A 25,817-nucleotide genomic window follows, 5' to 3' on the forward strand; every position below is an offset into this window, starting at 1 on the left:
GTATGTAGATTAAACGAAGTGGTATTCAATTTATTCTGTTTGTTATGGCTTTGAAAGGAAAACATAATGATGTGTGTTGTGATGTTAGAAAATACCCAGATCATTGCTCATGGTATAAGGGCTCAACTGGTCTTTCTCCAAATTCTCAGACCTTTGCTCCAGCCTTGCCCTCAAAGAACAGTGGCTGCAGGCTGGAGCTGTTCAAAAGTGGCAAACCTATATGGGGACTGCTCAGTAAGAGAGTTGAATAGATGTGTACAGGGAGAATGCTATATACAATTACAGATGTCACCCGTGTACCTTTCTCTGAATCCAAATCAACAATGTAGAAGGGAATCACATTTCTTTTAGTGAAGTTACATGGTCTCTCTACATACTATTAATTTTCCTTGACACTTTTTGGCTGATTTCTCATAGAGGGAAGTCAGTTTAAAACACAATATTCAAGTCAGTGGCTCTGTATAAAAATATCTTCAAATTCTTAAGAAATTTGAGGGCAGTCTCACTTGCAGTTGTTGCTGACTTGATTTCTTTTTTAAGATTTTACTTATTCATGAGAGACAGAAAGAGAGAGAGAGAGAGAGAGAGAGAGAGAGAGAGAGAGAGAGGCAGAGAGAGAAGCAGGCTCCATGCAGGGAACCTGATGTGGGACTTGATCCCAGATCTCCAGGATCATGTTCTGGGCTGAAGGAGTGCTAAACTGCTGAGCCACCCAGCCTGCCCAGATGACTTGATTTTTAAATGCAATTGAGTTGTATTGATTTTGATATTTATTCCAAATGCAAAAGATATGTTGCAATAATTTAAATGTTTATTATTTTGGCATTTTAAAGGTAGATTTAAAATTTTTATTACATTGGTTTGTGTGTAGGGTATTTTCATCAGTTTTGTCTTTGACATCCATTTGTCTTGATATCCATGAAAATGTGTTTTCATAGACTTAGCTCCTTTTATTGCACATTGGATTAGATGTAATTATTCTATACTTCTGCTTTTATTAACAATTTTCTTCATTACCTTTACTTCTGTGTTTTCTGACTAAATAGATAATTACATTGCCCCACAAACATGCTGGACAGTGCAATTAACACTGCAGATTAGTTACTTGCAGTGCTAGTCACTCACTATTTTTTTGGTTTCTTCTCTATCTTTAGGTTTACTTTTTTTAATACAAGAGTAAAATAATTTCACTTGAGAATATTTAGAAAGGTATAATCATGCACATACCCTCCATCTCCTGAGTCACTCCTGGCATCACTTTGGGACCCCATTATTATTTATTGTCTGGCCTGTGGTACCTGTGATCCTCACTCATTTCAAAGTGTTGCAGTTAAAGTTGAAGTTTGGGAACCCATGTGTCAGAATTTGAACTCTAACCCCACCCTTTCCTAGCATAAAATCTTGGCTATGTTACTTCATGACTCTCTGACTCAGCTTTCTCCACTCCAAAATGAAATATTTAAGGATTAATCCATTTATATGATATTTTTCATCAAAATAATGTCAGGCACAGAGTGAGTATCCAATAGATGCATTGGGATTGTTTCAAATTGACTGTTCAAATTGACTCTGCATTTAACTTCATTTTTATGTAAAATCTTAAATTCTATCACTGTAAAAATAGTTTTATTTACCAGTGTGATTTATGGCAATGATAATGATAATGGGGACATAATTGCTAATTTGAAAGTGAGACCTCCACAGTTTTGCATCATGACAAGGCACTGTAATCTCATGACTTGTTAAATTTATGTGTTAATTTATTAAATTAGTACTTCCTCAAACCATTACTAAATGTCCGGTGTTTCAGTACAATAAAAATAAGGATAGTCCCTATTTTTAAATAACTTATGTAAAAGAGAGATAAGTAACTGATGGATTCTTCCTAAAGAAACAAGTCTTTTTTGCAATGTTCTTTGAAAGCTGGGCTCCATCTGTAGCTTGGCTCACTTCTTTTTTTAAAAAAGTTTTATTTAAATTCAATTAATTAACATATAATGTATTATTAGTTTCAGAGATAGAGTTCAGTGATTCATCAGTTTCCTGTAACACCCAGTGCTCATTACATCACGCGCTCTCCTTAATGTCCATCACTCAGTTACCCCATCTCCCATCACCCTCTCCTACAGTGATCCTCAGTTTGTTTCCTATGACTAAGAGTTTCTTATGGTTTGTCTACCTCTCTGATTTAGATTTGTTTTATTTTTTCCTCTCTTCCCCTCTGATCCTCTGTGTTGTTTCTTAAATTCCACATATGAGTGAGATCATATGATAATTGTCTTTGATTGACATATTTTGCTCAGCATAATATGCTCCAGTTCCATCCACATTGTTGCAAATGGCAAGCTTGGCTTACTTCTTAATACATTCTGGAGAGGTGCTGCATTAAAAGAAAAGAGGAAAGAGGCACTGTAAGATTCTTATAGTTAAAGGGAAAAACAATCTAGTTTGAAATGAGGAATTAGAGGGGGTACAGTATCTTAACTTGTAATGAAATTTTGAATGATATCAATATAGCAGCTCTCTGAAATAATGCACTCTGGGAGCTAGCAATGGGACAGCATTTGGACACCAAATATATCCTTGAATAGACACTGATTTTAAAAAGGCATATCTTTATATACTGGGCTTATAGCAGTGGTGTACCAGGAATGGTGACTAGAATATCCCTGTATCATCTATGACTTTGTTTTATCCATTTTGGGGAGAGGAGCAGTCCTAAATATTGAAGTACTCATTTTTGTGGGAACATATCTCTATTAAAATAAGGATAGAAAAAAATTGCAGCCACAATTCTTGGGGAAAGCTGTATATATTACTTCTAAGAAATATTGTATTTATTGCATTCTCTATGTACATATATCCCAGGTGTGTGTGTGTTCATGTGTGTGTGTAGGTGTAGATAGAGTTTGTATTAAGAAGGCTGGAGGGTACACTTTAAATAGGCCATGGTGGGGCAGCCCTGGTGGCCCAGCGGTTTAGCGCCGCCTTCCGCCCAGGGCGTGATCCTGGAGACCTGAGATCGAGTCCCATGTCAGGCCCCCTGCATGGAGCCTGCTTCTCCCTCTGCCTGTTTCTCTGCCTCTCTCTCTCTCTCTCTCTGTCTGTCATGAATAAATAAATAAATAAATCTTTAAATAAATAAATAGGCCATGGTGAATATAATATTGGTAACTTATTAATGCTAGTCATAAAAGAAACTTGCTCCAATACTTATTTCAAGAAAACCCTGCAATTATTTTTGAAAATCCACTAAGAGGCATGCCCAAATAATTCAGCCATAATGCCTTAAGGAGAAAAGAAAAAACAAAAAATAATAAATTTACTCCTAACTCATTCACACAACTTTTGAAAAGATAAAATATGTGAAAATGCTGCATCCTAATACCTTTTCAAAGAAAGCTTCCTAAATTTTCTAACCAGTTTTTAATAATGATGCCATGTCACAAAACTGGCAACAAAGCCCAGGCCATTCAACCAGGTTGCTCCCAGAGAAGGCCAGGTAATGAGGAAGGTTTTTACTTGTAACCACAGCACTTTTTTAAGAACAAAAGTCTTCCAAAATGTGGCTGATTAAATTCATGTCTAAATGCTACAGCACGAGGGAGCATCTAGATAGGCAGCACTTTTTTGAGGTTTGCAGAATCACATTAAGTCTGGCATCTTGGTGAGTCCAGTGGATTGTCAGCAGAGGGAAGAGCCTACATGTTCTTCTCATGAGTTACTATCCTCTTGCTCATGCTGGGGTCTCTGAGAATTAGAATAATTGTGACCTGACCTGAAATTGGCATCTGTGGGTATGTGCGAGCCTCATAGGAATAGTTAGACCATAGAGTTTTCAACAGAGAGCCTGTATTTCCAGAATTAAAATGGAGGTTATAAGTATAGTTTTAGACCACAGAGGATTGTTTCAAATGCCTGGGACTGTACAAATTATATATGCACAAGCACACATGCATTCTGTCTCTGTCTCTCCCTCCTTCCACCTCTTTCCCTCCCTCCTTCATTCTCTCCTCATCCCTCACTCTCTCTTCCTCAGTAGATAGACTTTCATCCGTAATTAGTATGTAAACCTTGTGAGGCTAGTTATTTATGTTAATATAATTAGAATTTATTGGCACTTATACATCCAAATTACTTTTCTTGTCTTCATGTAGATTACTTTGGAAGGTAAAAAGATCCCCTTGTGTTCTTTACTTCCCTTATATCTTCTTTTATTTTTTAGAGAAAATGTGTAATCATTTGAAGTGTAGAGCATATTTTCCCATATACCATACTTTAGCAAATACAGGGCAATGCTATCCCTAACACATTGTTTATTTAATGAACAATCTTGTCTTTGTTTAAATGTTAATAATAACGGATGATTGACTCTTTTTTGTTTTTCTGTGTTTAAATCTATGTGTGAAAATTATTTTTTTTGCAGGCTTCATCATGCATTCCTCCAAATAGTCCATGTTCTATTTTCACAGGTTAATTTCACATGTTGTTTCTGACAGTTGGGCCAGCCTGCCTGCCTCCTTCCTTTCATTCCATCCCCACCTCCCTCCTTTTCCTTTCTAATTTACCATTATGAGTAAAGAAAGGTTATGATATTTTTTCACCACTGTATAGTTTTTCCCTGTATTGAGGTCTTGGACTTTTTATTAAGGAGACCATATCCAGCAAAACAGATTCTACTTCTGAGCATGTCTTACTATGTATTATGAATAAATGACTGACTTCTTTTTATTTATGTTTAAAATCTTGAAGGTATCACATATAAGCCTGGAGCTCAAAAGCTGAGTATTGCATGTTACATAAGATTGGCCAATATTTTATTTCTGTGATATATCAAATCACAAATTTGCTTCTTTCCCAGACAATTTCAGCCTGGCATTTCCAATCTGTAGCCCGGATGTACATTCTTGCAAACTTTTAATAACTGAATTCACGTATGTTTTCGTTCTTTGGTGCGATACCAATTTCCAGCCTCATTCTAGGGATCAGGCTGGCCTACTTTGTTGTAGAGATGCTATATCCATTTGATTTTTTTAAATTTTATTTATTATTTATGATAGTCACAGAGAGAGAGAGAGAGGCAGAGACACAGACGGAGGGAGAAGCAGGCTCCATGCACTGGGAGCCCGACGTGGGATTCGATCCCGGGTCTCCAGGATCACGCCCCCGGCCCAAGGCAGGCGCTAAACCACTGCGCCACCCAGGGATCCCCTCCATTTGATTTTTTAAGTGCAAGGTTGCCTAGCAGAGACACTGAAGTGGGTGAGATAGCCTCATGCCTTATAGAAATGTCAATTTGCGTCAGGTCCCTAGCAGTGTTCTTCTATTGAAATGCCTAGAAAGCAAGTAAGCTTCAAGACTATTTCATTTTAATGATACGACACATGTATAGCATGGATAACCCCCTGAAGGGTCTTAGCTTAGGCATTATAGAATCCATAAATAAAATGACCCCAAATCTTCAGTCTTCCCATGGCCTTGGGAATTCCTGCAAACAACTCAAGAGTCACAAGAACAGTCAGCCCTGGGACCACACGCTGACATCTCTCAACTCTTGTGTTGAGACTGCTCATGTGTCTTTTGAATTGCATTGATCATTTCTGCCAGTTCTTTCACATAGAGTGGTTTGAGAACCTATTTTGTTCTCTTTCTTCATCAATGGCCAACCCCAGCAGGCTATAATATCTCACAGAGCTTGTGAAAGCTCTTATTTTTATAAGTCTATCAAAATCTATTAGATATTTAAAAATATAGAGAATTTAAAAGAGCAAAAAGCCCATTTGCCTTGATGTGGGTTTCTCAGGGTTAAAGGGTCTTGTCAGAAGGTTTGTACAGGGAACATCCAAGGTAGGAGAGTCCATCAAAGGAGAAGGTATTCACCTGCAAATGCTTGTAGTCTTGAATGAATGCAACTAACTCTAACTTTTAACTGTCCCTTTAAGTGAAAACATTTTGTTAAAAAAATAATAAAAACTTTGCATGAGGTTGGGACAGGGAGAAGCAGGGAGACACCATCGTGTCTGACTAGCCTTTCATGTGATTGCAGTTCTTACATTGAGTGGCCGCAGGCAAGCCAGCTTTAAACTGCAGCCCATCTCTTTCAAAGGACCAACGACATGTACTTTCCAAGTGTAGCATCTGGGGTCCAAAAAGCATTGTCACAGATGGCCCTAGAGCTGGAGTCCCACCCAACACAAGCAGGCACACACCAGTTCATACGTCTCCTGGCTGCCCTGGGCGCCACAAAAATGCAGACTCTAGGTTGTAAGTTTCCTGAAAATACCCACTTCTCCTTTAAACAAACTGGTGTGGATCACATTTCTGCTGTGAGTTAAGCACATCACCAGTCCAAGATACATTCCAGTGGCCACATTAGTCATCTACAACATTTCTTCAGAATGCTTATATTTAGAGCAGGATCTAGATCAAGCCAAACTCTTGGTGGCTTAGAAATAAAAGCTTGGAGACACTGTCTTGCATGTTGGTTTTCATTTCTTATACATTTGTTCCACCCGAGTCTCTGCCTCTCTATGTAGATAAATCGTTCCTTCCCCTTGCTGACTGCTTTTCTGTCCTCCAGAAGAGGAGGCATCATCTGAAGCACTTTTACCACTTCTTCAGCACTTGAGATGCTGAACGCACACCTGTCCTGTGGTGGTTTTGCAGTTGCTCACCTACATTGCCCTTTGAAATAGGCTTTCTAGAGATTTAATTGTGGTGAGGAAAAATTCTAACACAATGTTGCCACCCATTGGAACCCAAAACATGCCAGTGTCAAAGGCATTCATTTACCCAGTCTTTTAGGGGCATCTTCTTATGGAAGTCTGAGGCTAGCAGGAAATACGTATCAGGCACTTCTATTCCTCGCTAGCAAATGTGTTGACCTCAGCACAGTGGCTTTTTAGTTTTCACGACTGGGTTTGTAGGGTTGTCACTGCGTGATTTTGTGTAGAACTATGTTAGGTGGTATAGAGAAGGGAAAAACACAACAGGAAAAGTCAAAAGCTCTTGCATTGGAGAAGGGGGCAGAGCTGGCACATGCGGTGGAGATGGATCATCTTCTTTGTGGTGTGAATGCCACTGCACCTGAAGTGCACACCACTTCATCCTGAGAGGCGTCGTGATATTTGGGTGGGAGCTCGGTAGGGGGAGCACTCACGGAAACCTCATGTCATCAGTCAAAGAGGTAGATAGATTCAGAAGAGATGAGAGGCACTACTGCTATAACCCCATTAGCCTGGAAATGTGAGCAAGACCAGCTGACTTATGATAAGTATGCATTTGATTGATGCCATCACTCTTCTCAAGAAAACTTAGAAACTTCTATCAACAGCCTGAAGAAACTTGCCTGCCATGTGTATCTTCCATTCAGGGGACCAACATTTTCTTTTTATCTTTAGGAAAAATGTCTTTGATTGTCTGTTTTCTGTTAATTGTATCTACTGGTTCCCTTAAGATTGCTGTCAAAATCATCCTTTGAGAACAGAAGACTGAAAAAACCTTGTACTGTGTGTATGTCGTTTGTGTTAAATGCTTTAGTCTGGGTTGCTTTGCTTTCAAATCTCTTGTCAGTCGAATTCTCTAGGTAGATTGGTAATTCCTTCGGGTCCAGGATAATTTCTTTCCCTTCTCTGGTATCCTATCCAGCAGGTCATGGAATGTCCCATGCAGTAGATGCTCAATAAATAAGCTCCCATGCTCTCTCTCCAGTGCATAGGCTCGCTATCAGAGCAAAGCCAGACAGGAACCGTCTTGAGATCCATACATTCAGAAACACGTCATGGTTTTGTCTTTTACCTTTTAGTACCTTAACCCTTACCATATTGATAAGTAGGTCTCTGAGTGATTAGATGCCTTGGCTTTTAGGTGGAGAAAGCAGAAACCCAGAAAAGTCCCCCAGTCATCACTGATTAGAATGCAGACAGATCTGGAGCTTCTTTTCCTTCACTGAGGCAGCAAGCCCTCCTCCATGCCAGGCATTGTTCATAGCACTGAAGTTAATCTAGAAGTAGACTTAAACAAGCAGAAATCTCTACCACTGTGCTACTTATGTAATAGTGGGGGGAGAGTGATTTTTAGTACTTGATTCAAATAGGGAGCCTTGTTAAAAAATGACTCATTTGCATTTCTAAGACCTGGGAGATTCAGTGATTGAAGGAGTCAACAACCAGCTGACTTCACACTTAAGAGACAGGACAAGTAGGCAGCTTGCTGTCTTCCCTGTGATAGGCTGGCAATGAATGGGGTGGTTGATATGAGGACAAAATGTCATAATCTAGGGAAAACAGGCCAAAATTATCCATGTCAAAGTAAATACTCAAGAAAAACATTTGTTGGTGGGGTTTTTGATTCTGTTGAAAGAGCTTGCTGTTAGGATGCTAACACACAATGAAGCCCAGAGAGGTGGTACCCTCCATAAGTAGAAATTCCCTCTGTGCCTGAGTCTCCTGAAATTCCCCATGCTGCACTTAGGATGGCAGCATTCATCCGTTTCTGCTACATCTCTCCCTCCTGCTTCTCTGCTTCCCTTTTGGGAGTAGAACACGCCTGTCCGGCAATCAGAGACCCTAAAGACCTTAGGACATTTCAGCATTTTATTTTGGGGAAGCACCCTTTGATTGCTTTCCTCCCTCCCTTGGAAAACCTTTTTATTCCTCTGCTGTGGGCTGGGGGTGCGGGGGAGGCAGAGGTGAAATCGTGGGTGGGTAATTTAAACTCTTGTGTTAATCCTTTTGATTAGGTTTGGTAACGATGTTAGCTAATGATAATTCTGAAAAAGCAACATTAAGGTGTGAAATATTCATAATCTATAGTACCAAACACTACATGTTGACATAAGGAAAAGCAAAGATACCATTGCAGTGAAAACCTCTTATTTTTCCTAATTTACATTTGGGAAAAACATGAATTTTATGGTCATTTCAAACATCTGACAGAGTAACAATTTATCAATTTATCTTTGCTTTTATTCATTTTATCTACATGTCTCTTCCTTTCTTCTCTTCTGCAAGAAAGATTTTAATGACTCAAACATTTAATGACTCCCACTCTGCCACCTATCATTGCGTCACATTTGTTAAATTTCATTGTTTCTGAAGTGACAGATGCTTCTTTTACTTCTTGTAGGAATGAAGGAGAAGAGTTCATGTCACATGTGCTGAATAAAATTAATATTTCTCCCCTCTCTTTTTTTGAAGTGCCTATTTGCTTCATGATGAATTTTTATAATTTTGAATCTGTTAAGCCAGAGTTGAAAATGTGCATTTTATGACAAATCCTCACTTCATTACAGGGTGTCTCCAGTACAAATAACTGAAAATAGATAATGGATTATTTTCTTGGCCTCAAGATCCTCCAAAAGAGGACATTTTTGAATACCGTATTGAACTGGACTGAATTTAGGATATGGATGTTTGAGCACCTGTGAGATGAATAACACCCAAGCAAGAGTACCATTTCAGTTGATCACCCCCAAATCCCTAAAATAGGATGGCCTGTTGTAGAAGATCACAGTACAGGGATATTGAGAGAAATATGTAGGATGAGTGTGTAACTTAGTGGGATTTCTGGAAAATCTAATTATTTAGGAACATTTTTGTTTTGGCAAAGTTACATGGTATCATCATCAACAAGATCCCAGCAGTTTATTTAAGTTCATAAAAATTGTGTTTTAGTTATACTTGGAATTACAAGGCAACTCCTCAAGTCTAAGATCCTGATTTTTTTGCCTGAAGATCAGGGAGGGAGACATTAATTTCTAAAGGTTACATGTGTTCTGGCACCAGTATAGATTCTAATTAATTGTTCCACATTAAAAATTTATAATGCCTTCCTGCAAACCCTGAGCACACTTTATCTGAGAATCCTGCAGGCATGCGATTTCCTGTATGGCTTCTGGAAAGATGGGTACTGTGAGTTCTACAAGTAGAAGGAGGAAATTGGGCAGATAGCTAGCAGATAACTTTAGGTCATTCTGATAATTACGGTTTATGAACTTTTAGGATTCTAAAAGAGAAAGACTAAGAAAAATGTCTAGAAAACTACATATGTCCATGTAATATTAGGGATAAAATCAGAAGAAACACCATCATCAGACGCTGTATTTGTGCAATTTCTGTGCAGTATTTACTGGCTCCTGTGAGAGGAAGGAAGATAGTGGTCTAGTGAAAAACAATCAATTGGTCTCTCTTACACTATCCTGAAAATTAATTGCATAGATTAGGTGAGCCTGGTCTAGATTTCTAAGAGAGTCGTCCCTAGAGGAACATGGAATTAACAAGAGCTCTGATCCCCAATCAAAATGACAGTGTTTTCAACCCCACCCGGTCACTATATTTTTGTGGATCTTGCCCAGGTCACTGATGGAATGTGGGCTAGACTGGCTGATATCAAGAGTTTTTGCAGTGCTGTGGGTCTCTGGGTACTTGCACATTTTTTTTTTCTTTAAGATCGGACCTAAGAGATAGATGATATTACCTTGTAAATGGATAAATCATTCTAGGCTCTAAGATGGGATAGGAAATAAAGGTGGTGATTAGTTGGTATGGATTGTGAAAGTTGAGACTATTTAAAATCTCCAAGAATAGTCCCAGTCCCAGTGGTCACACAGTAAGGCCCATATCATCCTCAATGCTTTCTCAGAGTCTTGGATTATTTTCAATTATGGCAGTAGGGTTATTAGCGCTGTTCTCTGTGGCATTGATTTTGGTCAGAAAATTCTCCTTTTCTACAATAAAAAATAAGCAAAAAATGAGTCCCTGACATGACCAGCTCCTACTGACCAGCTGCTTTGTTACATCCAGCTCTCTCATCCAAATTATTGACAGCCCCCATGTCTGCATTACACTAAGAATGTGCCTAGAATTGTTTTTTTCAGTTAGAAGCAGTGTCTGTTACCTGGTATGGGTGAAAACACATTGGCCACGCACACATTGATTCTGGCAGAACCTTCCACGAGAAGAAACATCCTATCCTCTTTATTCTTGGAATGTCCACATTGGATAAAATAAATTAAATAGCAAAGTTTATCTTGCTAAAAACAAGACTGCTAAGATGGTGATATGGTGATGATGGTCCCATTTATTGGGTATCTATGTCAGACGAGTACAAACCTGGGCGGCTTATATCCACAGAACCCATCTTTACATGTATATATTATTAATACATCAGAGGAAATTTGTAAAGTAGAATGATAGTTCCTCCTCTTGTACTGTCATTTTCTGCCTTTGATGCCTTTGTATGTATATTGATTTGTTTACTTGTGATTTATATCATATTCAGGAAGAAAAAGGTTTTGTAGTTTCTTTTTCATTGCAACAAAATATACATAATATCATATTTGTCATTTTAACCTTTCCTAAATGTACAATTTAGTGACATTAAATGCATTCACAGTGTTGCATAACCATTACCACATCTATACCCACAACTTTTTCATCATCTCTCAAAAAACTCTGTACGAATTAAATAGCAACTCCTTTCCTTCTTACCTCCATCCCCTAAAAACATCTACTCTCTGTTTCTATGGGCTGGCCTATTCTACATACTTTATATAAGTGGAATCATACAATATTTGTTCTGTGTCTGGGTCAAAATGTTTTCATAGTCTATCCATGTTGTAGCATGTATCTGGATTCTGTTCCTTTCTAAGGCTGAGTAATATCCCATTGCATGTGTATAGTGCGTTCTGTTTATCCATTCATCTGTCAATAGACGTTTGGGTTGTTTTGAACGTTTTGGCTGTTAGAAGTAATTTTGCCATGAATACTGGTATACAAATACAAATATCTGGTCAGTCCTTTTGGATATACATCTAGGAGTTGAAGTACTGGGTCATATGGTAGTTCTATGTTTAAAAAGGTAGGTTCTATTTTTTTCTTTTTTTTTCCTAGTTCTAAATTTTGGAGGAAGACCAAGGCTAATTTCTCTTTCTCTGAATATTCCTTAAGCACTTGAAAATAGCTATGATGTCCTTTCTAAGTCTTCTCATGTCTAAGCTAAAAATTCTAAGTGATGTAACCTGTTTTTCTGGAACCCAAATGTAAAATCTTCTATCAGCCCCAGCTACATTTCATGTCATTACTTTCATCAATTTGTTCATTCTTTGGGGATTTCCAAATACTTACTCTGGGATCCAGTGCATTAGACTCCTTTCCCAAATTTATGTTTCCTGCCTTTGAGATACACTGAGGAAATATTTAAGAATTATAAAAGCAAAAATCATCTTTCTTTTCCACTGCATGAATAATCACAAAGTGGATGGTGAAAATAAAATTACTTAATTACTTAAAATTTCTCATGTGGATCCATTAGAAGTATTTAACTTTTCTTTTATATTTTTAGAAAAAAAAGTGTTTTGTTGAGATTGTATGACTTGACTTGAATACCCTATCATAATGTAGAACACCCTTGCACATGGTACACGTTCCATAAGACTTGTTATAAGAATGAAGAATGGAAACATTGGCTTTTTTCCATTGGCTGTTTTTACGGAGATCAGACCTCTCTTGTTTTAAAGGCACTTGTGATTATTGTGGGGCTGTTCTTATGTCCAAAACTGTGACATCAGTTATGCTCATTATTGGAATTTTGCTAAATGTTGATCTAAGTTATGTTAGCATTTAGTTTATTATACCGGTTAAAGAAGAAAACGTGATATTCTACATATGATCTACTACATGTTTACAAGCTGCAAAGCTCTTAAAATTCAAATAAGAGGGGCACCTAGGTGACTCAGTGGTTGAGCATCTGCCTTTGGCTCAGGTCATGATCCCGGAGTCCTGAAATTGAGTCCCTGCTTATCGGGGAGCCTGCTTCTCCCTCTGCCTGTGTCTCTGCCTCTTTCTCTGTGTCTCATGAATAAAATTTTTTTAAAAATTCAAATAAGAATATTCAGTAAAATATTTTTACCCCTAAAACCCTAGTATGAAAATTCCTTTTCTTAAACATGCCCCTAGGGTCTTTCTACAAAACAATTGTCTGGTTATTTTGGTATTTGCAAGAATAATTCAAGAATCTTATAGAATGCCTGTGCATGGGGTTGACCAAAGAGTTTAATTAAAGGATAGACCTCCTGGTTGACCATTTCTTGTATTGACAAAGAAAATTTTGGGGGGGGAAATGAAACTTATGTGAAAATTTGTTATTGATGGTTTTGTCACCCTGGGAAAATTTCCAACTTACTGAAGATGTTAGTATATATACCCTGTTCATCCCATATTGGATCTCATTTCTGAAAGGATCATCTTCCAATTTTTTTTTTACTCTTTAAACTTAACTTTACATACTCAGAATATTTTAAAGCATTAACAGAGTAACTGTTTTGACAATAGAATATACCTTTAGTTTCTAAGGTGTCACGGTAAAATCTCACACAGCCAGTTGACAAATTATATTACCACAATTTATAAGTGGCATACATTTGCAGAACTTTTATCAGCTTAAAAAAAAAGAAAAAAGTAAAAGAAGAAGGAGCAATACATTAGGGGAGAAATATTTCAATTGTTCAAATAAATACATGTTGATTGTAGCATTTCATCATGCATTACCTATATTGACTTAGTATAAGATTAGTCATCCTGTGTTCATTTTTACTGAAGGGATTATGAGGAAAGTGACAATAAAGTGACCTTCCCAACTTGCTAATAGAATTCAACTTTAATTTCCCATTTTAGATATCCACTGAGAACTAAATCACTCCTGGAATTTGAACCTAATCCTGAGTTTTCTCCACGTGACAGTCCAGCATTGTGCCTTGCTCCCCTTTCCCTGGCTTTCTCATCCCCATGATCCCACAATTGCTCCTTTTTTCAACTGTAAAGTAACCTCGAGAAGAGATAACATAAATATAATGAGAAGTGGTAGTGCTTTTACTTATTTTCCTCATCGTAAACAGTTGATAGTGCTACTGATCAATTTCCTATAGCTTGTTTGCAAGCGATTGACTGCCTTTGCTAAAGAAATACTTATCCCTTAAATTATGATTAAAATATTGTTTCCACTGAAAGAACTACAGTAACTTTTATTTTGTGCATTTGTATAGGGTCTCCTTTTGCTCCCTCCACCCCTCCCACTATAACAATTAAAAATTGGCCAGTATATCCATTAATCAAATGTCGTATAAAAGATATTTGTTAAAAATAATTTTGCCTTTTTGTGAACATGGGAAAAAATTTAAACAGATTAAGATTAAATAGCAGTGGAAGAGTCGGGTAGTTTGGCGGACAGAGAGCTGGAGTAGGGTTGATTTCCTGGCACTGCTTTCTTAGCAAAGAGAACAATTTTAATCAGTTACAAAAATATTTGTGATCCATATGTTCCTTTCTGCTCATTCCCATATGCCCATATTCCCTTTTATCTCAGTAGATGATGACTTTATGATTCAGGCATGCAAGAATAATACCTCGCTGACTTTAGAGCTCAGTGCTATTTCAAAACGTGTCCTGGTAATTACGTACACACGTGTATCCAGGCTGTTCACGCTCTGAGTTGGTTACGTGAATATCAGTTTGTTCTTCCTTTTTCTTCATGGAAAGAATTATATCTTGCATCCACCTACTGGGGCTGGAATAATGCATCTAAGGCTTAGATTTGAAAACTGCATTGCCATTCGCCTGCTGGATTAAATGCCACTGTACAAATATGAGGATCAGAGAAAGAAGACAAAAAGATTTCGGTGATCTTTGATAACTTCATTTTCTTTGGGAACAGGAAAACAGAATCCAAAAAGCATGTGGTAATTTCATCACTGGTGCCTATTCTACGACATATTAGATAATGGACTGGTTACTTAAATAGATCGTAATTTTAAGACATGTTGACTTCTATTTAATATCAAATGTTAGTCATAGTAGCTGTGGTGAAACTGGTCAAAATCGAAAAATTAAAATGACTGTTGATTAGCAACCCATTTTTGTCCTCAATGCATGTTCGCTTATCTGTCATAGCTAGAAATTATTGACTATATTAGTGATCGCATCTTCAACAGTTGTTTCTCTCTTGCACAACAAATGGTGTTGTAATCCAATATGTTGTTAATATAACCACAGTAAAATCCGGTGAGGAACCGGCTGTGCTCATTTAAACTAGGGAGGGGGGCAGAAGGGGGAGGCAGAGAGTGTTTTCAACTGCAGACAAAATAACTGAGAGTCATTTAGTGTTTGCAAAGATGGGTGTGTGATGGGAGAGGTATGCATGCTGGTGGATTTAGCAGGTGTGCCCTAGAGTTGCAGTAGAAGGGAGAGATACCGCTTGGTTTTGGCAAATATTATTAGGAATCCATCTCTGTTTGCATTCAAGCTGTCTTTGCCGCTGCTCCGGTAGGAGTTGTGAGAAAAAGAAAGTGCACATTATAGCATGGATTCTTTTCAACAAGCTCAAAGTTTGCAAATCTGTTGAATCCCTCTGACAGTCTTTCTGTGCTGTCAAGCAGAATGCCCAGCTGGTGGTGACAATCCTGATGGGGAGGGAGGGGAATGGGGGGACCCCATTCACTGCCCAGCGAGAATATTAGGAACTCTTTCCAAACTGTAAGTGAGGAAGAAAACGCTCCCTCAGCCATGCCCTTCTGAAAGTTTTCTTTTTTCTTTTTTTTTGTTCACTTTTATAGATAATGCCCGTTAAATTGAAATCTTTTAATATGCCTCATTAGGATAACTTTCCTAAAGAAAGGAGTCTCAGAAAGAGCATTAAAGTATATTATATTAATCTATAATGAAAACAAAGACTTTGGTTAAAAAAAAAGGAGGCAAGGCTTTTTTCGCGCATAGGTGATCTGGATTCTCATTGAGGCAAACACACAGGCTTGTTTTTTTTTTTTTTTTTTTTTTTTTTTTTTTTTTTTTAACTACAAAGTGCGAGATTTCACTAAAAAAGGTTAAAATTGAAGTGAGTAATCTTCAGTGCATAATGCAATTGTTAATTTTAGCTCCCTGCGTGGGTGCCGCTCTGACTTGAACAGCCGGGCTGTAGCCTTCATTAGAGAAGAAGCAGGCAGCCCGAGACAGGTGGGGCTGGATCAAGCTGTGAACGTGATTTGCTGGAAGCTGGTCATTAGTGTTCAAAATCTGGTCTTATTTATTTGGTCCTTCACCCTACCATGACTATTGCAATTATTGTTATTGACTTTTCATCTTTTTTCAGGTTGATGATGTGTCAAACTGTGTAAGGGAATCGCATGGAGATGGGCATTCTGAACTGTTAATGGGGACATGGGACTCCAGTTGTCTCTGATCGATTGTGTGGATTTTCCCGGTGTAGAACGACAGAAGCCGCTAGTAAGTCGCCAAGACCTACAGCAGGAATTCTGCACGAAAGGTAAAGGCCTTGTTGTCTGGCTGTCATCTCATCTGTATTTTGTTATTATATAAATGTGCCTGTTTGCATAGAAGAGGTCATTCAGTGTAACCAAAACAGACCGGATCTATAGCAGGGACTCAACTGGCTTATAGTTTATAAAATTAGAGCTCAATTTGTTCATTTCATTTTAAATCTAGTCACAATCTGCTTTTGTGCTGACATGCTTTGAAGACAGGGCAACAGAAGTCCCATCTCCTCCCTCTACCCAATACATTGAGAAACAGGCTGTTAGCCATGGAGAAACAGAACCTTTGTTAACTACACACATAACCCAGCCAGTGTCACCGAAATATGAGGAATCTATCTGAATACACTGAATGGAATATCCTCAAATCTCCCCACACTTAAAAGCATTGCTCACCAGTAACTCACAGACTCGAGCCACCATCCTTTAGAAAACTCTTCCTTTTATGTTCCCATAATCCTTTGCCAAGTAAGCCTGCATTTTTTTTTTTTTTAAGATAACATTAGATACCATCTGTTCTGTCATGGTAGATCTTATTAAATTTGCAACAGAAATTGCTGTGGTTTAGATTTTTCTTATGCTTCTTATATCCAGTTGGAAATAAAGTTACTGAGTTAGTAAATGGTGATTAAACACTCCCAAACACACATAGCCCTGATTTGTCCAATAATCGTTACTGTTGTAATGACTGGGAAGAGGACAGTCATTGTTTGGGAATTTCTGTGGAAGAACTGACTTTCTAGGTCAGAAGAACTGACTTTCACAATGTCAATTCCTTTTTCTCTTTCTCTTCTTTTTCCTTCCTTCATTCCTTCTGTATTTCTTTCCTTTCTCTTTTTTTCCCCTCTCTCATCTTAAAAAAAAAAACTGAGGAGGAAGTAAATGCTAAATTATTCATGAATCTTATTTGACAGCATATCAGGAGGGGAAGTGTCAGGGGCTGTACGGAGGTAGGGAGAAAAAAATAATAACAGGCTTTAACTTTGAAAAGCCATTTCCAGTGTCTGTGTAGTAGTACACTGTGAGTCTGTAGTAGCGGGGTTCAGTGGCTATAGCTTCATTAGAGCTGCCTGCCAGAGACTTCCTTCCACAGGCTCTGTGCAGCACCAGCAACTGGCAGGAGCTCAGGAGAGCACTCCTGCTTTTAATAATGTAGCTGTCAGTTTGAAGCCTGAAAAATGTTGGCCCGAAAGGTTTATTGCAAATTTAGATCCTGTACTTATACAGAATTATCAGCTCTTAAATTGATTTTGCCCCTACTTCTAGAATACACAGTATTCTGTATGCCCAGGAAAGCTTGTCTATGGGTTGAAACTTGCAAATAATTTTTGAATCATCTTAGACATGCAGCAGAACTCCAATACCACCTCTTGACTCAGCCACTGAGGGTTATCTCTTCAAGACTTGGAGCAGTACTCTCTTTTTCTTTTTCTTCTACTTTGTCCTGAGGCATAGGGCCTGGTAGATGTGTGGGAGTTCTGTGTCTCCACTTAAGACTTGTCAACCCATTTCCCTGGGAAGGTGTATTCACACGTGTGTGTGTACGGGTGCAGAGGGTGTGTGGACAGGGCAGCTGAATCTGCCTCGTGCATCTGACTTGGGTACTGGATTTGATCTTGCCTTATCATTCTCCTTTCGTATAAAATTGGCAGAGATGCCTGAGTTGCTCGTTTGAATTTGAATACAAAGGGAGAAATGAAACACCACAAGAATAATAGGAAGTGCTTCACCACGCACTGACTTTATGTTCTGACTTCTTAACCTTGTAGGGCATCACACCTTGTTGTTTTAATTTGTGTCTGGGAGAATGTCTGAGCCAGGAGACCTGAATCGGGCAGTAGTGGAGGAGGGCGGGACTGAGCAGGATTCGGCCACTCCAGAGAATGGCATTGTGAAATCCGAGAGCCTGGACGAAGAGGAGAAGCTGGAACTGCAGGTGAGCTTGGAAACCCTGTCTCTTTGGCTGGCACCACTGTGCGCAGTTCCTTTCTTTCATATGCAGAATACTTCTTTGAAGGTTCCTTTGTTCATTTGTTTTTTTTCACTTAAGAGTTTGAGTAGTATTGGGGCACCTGGGGGGCTCAATGGTTGTGTCTGCCTTCAGCCCAGGGCATGATTCTGGGGTCTGGGGATCGAGGCCCACATTGGGCTCCCACACTGGCCTGCTTCTCCCTCTGCCTATGTCTCTGCCTCTCTCTGTGTCTTCACGAATAAATAAATAAAATCTTAAAAAAAAAGAGTTTGACTAGTAAATGAGTAGGAAATCCATAAACCTACTCCTCTCCTTTCCTAAATATTAATCACTTTTTTTCTGACCAAAGGTATTATAAAATGCCCTTTGAAATGAAAATAAATAAATAAATAAAATAACCAGAGATCGTATTTAATGACTGTGTGCACAGCATCTCCAGAGTGATTACCAGACCACCTCAACGAGTTTGTGAATGGTTTCTCCCAGAGGCAGCTCTGGGCTAGCTGAGTTTTAAAAATGGATTTGCTATTCCTGGGAAAGCCAAAGACCTAGCTCATGATAGACTAAGAAAAATCAAAGATGTGAGCTCTGTGGACCTTTGAGGGCAGGCAAAGGTCCACTTCATATTAGCAAACAAACCTAAGCCTTAGAATTCACAATCAGAGAGAGAGAGAGAGAGAGAGAGACAGAGCCAGAGCCAGAGCCAGAGCCAGAGCGAGCCCTAGAAAAGGGTAGTTGGGGGGAGTACTAGGGGGGGTTGAGGGATGATTGATGGTACTGAGTGATATGATTAAGTACACCATGATTTATGAGAGCAAGAGATTTGGTAGAGGGAAAACAAACTACTTGCAAATAGCCTGTATTGATTTATTTGAACCGAACTACAAACTGTTAACTCTTTTTGTATATCAGTGAACAAAGGCAGATAACCACGAAATGGTCCAAAGCCTTCAGGGCAGGCTTCCCTGCGCCCCCTACCCAATTGCTGCTGTAAGGAGAAGGAGCTAAAGTTAAAAGGTCAAAAGTTTGAGGGAGAAAGGGCAGGGCAGCCTTCCACAATGATTATAATACATTATTGTTACTATTGATTTCTGGACTAATGACACTTCCTTTCTCTCTCCATCTCTCTTCTCCCCCCCTCCCCCCGTCCCCCGGTTGTTGGTTTACGGTTTGTTTGTTTGTTTGACTTTGTTTCTAACATACAGAGGCGGCTGGCAGCTCAGAACCAAGAAAGAAGAAAATCCAAGGTAGGGTTCTGGAGATCCCACCTTGACCTGATATCATGGCTGTCAGTTGCTTATTTCAGATGGGGGTTAAAAGGTTTGTTGCCAGTTCAGATGGTCGCGTGTGGATCTTGGCTCCACTGGCCCTGTCTGCTTTCAGCGAGGTCCTGTTGACACTACACTTGTCTTTCTGTCTCTCTCTGTACGCTTTGCAGTTAGAGCATGTAGGGTTCCCATGGCCGCAAATGCATGTGTCTGATCCTGTTTTCACAACGGCAGATTTGACAGTGCTTTACAAAATGAGTAGCTTCTTTTGTTTTCATTTTAAATAAAATCTGGGGCGGATATGTGTTAGTCTGGCCAGTTGATTTCTCCCTTGGAGGAAACAGGTGCCGCTGTATTCTAGGTCCCTTTCCTCACCATCTTAAACATCTTTTCAATCAGATCCCTCCCAAACTCAGTCTTAGTAGAAATGAATTTCTGTCATCCTTCTCTCCTTGTGTGTTCACAAGGTGGCCGCAATTGCTTCTTTACATGTTTCCGATGTGAGGGGCACAATTTGCGACAGGTGCCCCTTAAATCCACGTTATTCACAATCGCCTCCACCTGCATCACCACCAACACGGGGCTCTGAATCTTGAAGCCCGTGTAGACAGCACCAGCACGGGGCAGCCAATTTGAAGCTCGTTTTAGGAATCTGGTTTGGGCGGTCCTGGGAGGGTGGTGAGGAATTGACAGCCGGAGAAGGTTTTCTGTTTGTTGTCTTTATTCGCCTTGCCTTGCCTCTTCTTTCCCCTCCCCAGTCAGGAGCAGGGAAAGGTAAACTGACTCGCAGTCTTGCGGTTTGTGAAGAATCCTCAGCCAGACCAGGAGGGGAAAGTCTTCAGGATCAGGTATTACCCCCTGGCACTTTCACTACCTGCATGACTGGGATCTGTCTTCGTGTGCATGAGTCTGAGTCTGGCATCACACAGAGTTTTGGGGGAGAAAAAATAAAGAGAGTTTTCCGGCTTCATCCTCTGCTTATGAGACATTCTAAACTAGCTTAACGGTTTGTCACAGAGTATTACGTTTGTTTTTTTCCAGACTCTCTGAAAACTGCAAATGGAAAGGAATTCAAAAGAATTTAGTTAAAAAAAAAAAAACTTAAAAAGTAAGCACGGTAGTGCTGAATTTCCTCAAAGGCTCTCTCTTGATAAGACTGAACCAAATATAGTCCTAAGCATCCCATCTCCTTCCTTATTGGAGATTCTTACCTCTCACTTCCCCAAAATGCACTTGCCTATAAGAAACACAACTCTTGGCTCTTATGAAACTTTGGAAATAGTGACTAAGGTGCATTAATCTTTGGAGACATGTTTTTATGGGCTTTCGTTAGAGATTTCTGAATGCTGGAAAAATTGTCCAGAAATGAAATCTGAGGTGATGGTGGATTTCATATTATTTAATTTATATGAATTTAATATATATCACTGTGGGTTCTTCCACTTATTTTTGCTCCTTATAGCAACACTATTAGGGCCTGAAAATTCAGATTCTGTCAAAACCCTCTGGTGACCAAATGGGAACTTCATGTCATATTTATTTTTGTTTGCCTTTTAGGCATTGTATTAGCTTTTATAAAAAATAGTCTAGCAGCTGAAATTTTCCTTATTTTATCCGAGAAGTCAAGACAACAGCAAAATGATTTATCTGAGCCCAGGGGAGTGCAAATTGATTAAGATATCATTATTTTTGTTTGGTCTTGTTTGCCTTCCTCTTTTTATTTTAATTGAAATACTCTAAATTCTTCTCATGGATACAGACAGCATTGAGAGCACTTTCTTTAAAAGGACCAAAAATAAATACCTTATAGATTTTGTCCTAAGAGTATTTTTTTTTCCTAGCTTCATTTTCTGACCGTGCCACTCATGTCGTAAGGCATGGACCAGCTATCTTTCTCTAGCCATCACTATGTTTCATACACAAGCTTTATTTTACTTGGGCTCTGAGAAATGTGTGGCTTTTCTTCAGCATTTTATTTGTGCTTCTATTTCTAATGGAGATTGAAAAGGGGGAATGATGTGACTATCATGGCTTATATTTTTAAATGTTGATTGATGGCTTATAATGTACTGCACACAATATATGTTAACTCTGCAGAATGACAGACTCTGGGAGAAGTCATGCCCCAGTTGTCCCCTACTCCTAATACCAGGCAGAGGAGGACAGCCTTTAGAGACTTAATCTGCTTCTCATGCCATTTGACAAGGTACCAGGAGGAAATTTTTTAAGAGATCATCTGTATGTAGTGCCCATTCTGGACCTAAGTCTAGTTTCTCCATACAGTTGGTACAGAGAAATAAGATGCAATCGGTGCTTTGTTCCTGCTGGTTTCAAGCTCAGTGACCAAGACTAGCTGTGTAGGAAAGAATTAGAACTCGCACACCTCTCTTTTGGCTGGCTCAGGGGTGGCGGGAGCAGGCGGCCGACAGAAAATACCCAGACACACATGGTAGCCAGTGGGTGTGTTACTTTTTAGAGAATAAAGAAGCAGACCTTTGAGCTTATATGCAAATGCCTTCATTAGGTACCATCGGCACTTACAAAATGTGGGAACTGAATCCCAGAGAACCCTGGCAGACGTATACAGTAACAGTATATGGATTGTATTGCTTCCCTAATATTTGTATATTCACAGTATTTGAAAACTGCCTTCATTTTCCTGTGTGGGAAAAACTCTTGCTACCTGTATTACTTGATCTCAGACCCATAGCTGATGGTTCAGTCTGTCCTTCAGTTAAAGGAGTTTTGCTTTTCTAATGTTATATTCTTTATCTATCAGTGTATTACTGTGACTTGAATCATTCTTTTATTGTTGTTGGATATAAACTTATCCTGTACCAATGTATTTATTAACACTTGTATTTTATTATTGAGCATATCAATAAAAATATTAAAAAATAACAGATTGTTTTTTACCAACTCTATAGCACTTTTGTGTGTTCTTTCAACACCAGAATATATATTTACGTATAGAAAAGATAGGTATTTTTCTGAGAATAGTATTTGTCCACACGTGGCGTGAGTTTGTCCTTTTTTTTTTTTTTTTTTTTCTTTTTGGTGGAAGATGTCTTTTAGCCTCTGCTCTTGTACTTATGCTTCCAGGCCTCTTTGATTGTAGACTCAAATTGACAGAGGCTGGGGGATACAATAGGTTTTGAAGAAGCAATGAGACCAACCACTCTGATGGCCTGGTGCCCTCAGTTTCCCCTCCTGATCAATTATTGAGTTGATTCTTCCCCAACCCCCAACTGTGTTTTCTGAACCAGAAATGTTCCAGCTGTTTCCTTAGCAAGCAGAAGCAAATCAAAACCTTAAAATCAGCCTGAACCTTTGCAGACTAAGACATTTCTGTCCCAAATCACATGACAAAAGAATCTATAATCAAGTTACACTCAGTTTTACATATTTTGTGTCTGTCCATCGCCAGGATAAACACATAGATGTCAGGAAATCTAGCTAAGATAAATATTTATCATGAGAAGGAAATATTTATTTCCTCCTCCCTATCATATGTCTTTCCAGCTGTGGTGCCTTTTGATTCCAGCTAGGAGTTCACAATGGAGCCCCAACTAAAAAACAAACTTGGTTTTGGTGGTCTTGTTTTATGCTTGTTAGATTAGCCAGGTTTATCAAGAACCCTAAGAATCCTAAGATGGCCGTAATTTGAGGAGGTACAAGCATTGCTTTAGTCACGTGTACAGGAGCATTAGTTTAGTTAGAAACACTATTAGTCATTGGGAATATTTTTCTTTCACATCATAAATTTTAATGTTACCGGTAGAAAAAAGCTTTCTCATCAAATGATCTCTTACATAAGAGAAAGCAGGTTTAATGTTGGTTAATTTGTCATAGTTTTAATCATAGGATAGGCTTTTTATAAAACTTTTTAAAAACTATGATTTGGCTCATTCTTCTTCAAAACAGTGAACATGTTATCAGCCCAATGGCTGATATGTGGATTAAAACAAAGTGATCTGTTTCCAGTACAAAATAAATAAATATAAAAGTGAATCCAGTCCCAATACTGTAAATGGTCAATAGTGTACAAAGCATCAGTTCAAGAGATTTTACATTTTGGAAAGAACTGACTGATACAAAAATTAAAATATTATTTATATTTAATTGATGGGAAATATATTTCTGCTTTCTACCTTTTCTAAAAGGCAATGCTGATTCTAACCATATATTACGATGACTTACTAATGGCGTTTGTAAACGAGGTGTGATAATCATCCATACCCGGGATTCCTGCACCTAGCTTGGTTTTTGTAAATAGTAGAAATCATTGTTGATGTAGTTCTAAAACAGACTTTTTACTGTAAATTGGCTATTAAGGCCTTTATGTCTGTTCTATCTGTAATTATGATTCGTAATATCTGTCTATGTTTGTGCAGATTTCTCCTTATAAGGAATTATAAAAAAGAACTCAAAAGGCTTTTTTTTTCTTTTTTTGAGACATGGCAGTGGCTGTGACGTAAGCTGACAGATAAGGAAATGTTTCCTAAGTGTTTAAAAATAAACCTGTAGAGGAAATAAGAGGTATGATCCAGGGGAAAGTAACTTGCTTAAAGTTAATATTCATGAGGCTAAGTTTTAGTACTAGATGTTTCTCATGACCTCCCATTGACTTCTGAAGTTTAATTCACCCTAAAGGAAAATTATTTTTCTGACAGGTTTAATTTTTTTACCATTTAAGAAAAAAAAATCTGCTCCTGGCTTTCATTTTCCTGTATTTAATAACCTCTATGCAAAATGGAACCAGACAGAGAGTCTTAAATCTGGCCCTAAATTATTATATTTTTTCCCCAACAGGAATCAATTCATTTACAGCTTTCCAGTTTTCCCAGCCTGCAAGAGGATGATAAATCTAGAAAAGATGATTCAGAAAGAGAAAAAGAAAAGGATAAAAACAAAGATAAAACCTCTGAAAAACCCAAGATCAGAATGTTATCAAAAGGTGAATGTGAACATGTTTCCTTAACTTACTGAATTTGGACAGATAAATAGTCACAGAGTACATCCTCGATTTACACACATATTCACCTGCCACCAGACTCTGCATATACTTCTATATGTGTATGCGTGTGTGTGTGTGTGTGTGTGTGTGTGTAAAAGATGTGAACTCTATTTCCTTTCTGTTAATGGTGTCATTATTTGTGTATCAAGAAAGGTTATTTTTAGGCTCACTTATTTCTTTGGATTTTCATTTGGGTCTTCTGTTTTCAATGATAAGTTTGTACAAAAGACTGAGTATAAATCTGCTCTTAACTCAGGTTCATTAGTCTGATTAACCTGAGCTGATGTACAGTAATGGTATTCAGTTTTATATCTTAACTTCCATGTTTATCTTACAAAACAGATAATGAATTAGCAATTCACAGCCAACAAGTGATGTTGTCCCCAAAGCATAGACGTAAATAAGTCAATGTCATGGGAATATGTGATTGACGTTGTATCTGCCACAAATGGATTTGGTCTCTGCAACCCACATAACCCACCACATTATGTCTCACCTAAAAAAAATATAATCTCTACTTCAATAAAATTTTTTCCAAGAAAAGAAAAAAGCTATACCTTCTCAAACCCCAAATCCATAGTCCAGACTTTTCAGATTGTTGCCATACATACAGTGGTACAAAAATCAAACCAAAAAAAAATAAATAAATAAAATGAAACAAAGGTTAAAACAAAACTAAGTTATGTTAAAATGAAGAATACCATAATAAATAGCTTTGCAGTAGACTTTTTTTTTAATAACAGAGAAAGAACAAGCATCTGATCAGCTGAGGAATGATGTCTGCTTACATTATGCTCTGTAACCATGTATCTGCTTATAATGATTACTTCTGCTACTGAATATCTAAAACCCAAGGTGTGACAGGAGTAAAGAAGTGCAGGTTCCTAAGATGGCTTTAGAAATTAAGCTTTAGCCAGCATCAGAAGATTTGAAAGGCTTGGAAATATTCAGTGCCCTCCTGTTGTACTGATGAGTATTTAGACAGTCTTATCACAGAACTTTCATTTTTTGCCCTCTCTGTTTTAAGAGAAAAAGGGTTTCCCAGAATCTCAAACTCTTGAGAGCTCTCTCTGTGGGTTGGTAGTACCTGTCACGTGTAGCTCATGGCCTTGCTTATTGACAGCAGGGAATGAACACGTGACATTTCACCCCACCCACCTCCTACCCTACTGTGCCCACAGCCCCTCCTGTGACGGCTGAATCTTTCCACACTCAGGATCTACTGGGTTCCTCCATCTC

The 25,817-nt window shown here is 38.4% G+C and overlaps 1 protein-coding gene across 24 annotated transcripts in view; it reads left to right on the plus strand.

Moving 5' to 3' along the window:
* Nucleotides 1–25,817, plus strand: part of ARPP21 (cAMP regulated phosphoprotein 21) — a 155,117-nt gene that overhangs the window by 25,888 nt on the left and 103,412 nt on the right. For 20 of the 24 annotated variants that reach the window (XM_041734333.1, XM_041734338.1, XM_041734350.1 and 17 more), the window contains exons 2-6: nucleotides 16,141–16,314; nucleotides 18,091–18,257; nucleotides 19,499–19,540; nucleotides 20,320–20,409; nucleotides 24,374–24,518. In XM_041734333.1, the coding sequence (XP_041590267.1) occupies nucleotides 18,129–18,257; nucleotides 19,499–19,540; nucleotides 20,320–20,409; nucleotides 24,374–24,518 (406 nt within the window). In that variant the 5' untranslated portion in view covers nucleotides 16,141–16,314; nucleotides 18,091–18,128. Of the gene's footprint in view, nucleotides 1–14,460; nucleotides 14,735–15,927; nucleotides 16,047–16,140; nucleotides 16,315–18,090; nucleotides 18,258–19,498; nucleotides 19,541–20,319; nucleotides 20,410–20,602; nucleotides 22,431–24,373; nucleotides 24,519–25,817 lie in introns of those variants that run through there. The other 4 variants (XM_041734336.1, XM_041734337.1, XM_041734335.1 and 1 more) reach the window with 4 other exon arrangements.

This window comes from Vulpes lagopus, chromosome 19, assembly GCF_018345385.1.
Source record: "Vulpes lagopus strain Blue_001 chromosome 19, ASM1834538v1, whole genome shotgun sequence".
Taxonomy (NCBI): Eukaryota; Metazoa; Chordata; class Mammalia; order Carnivora; family Canidae; genus Vulpes; species Vulpes lagopus.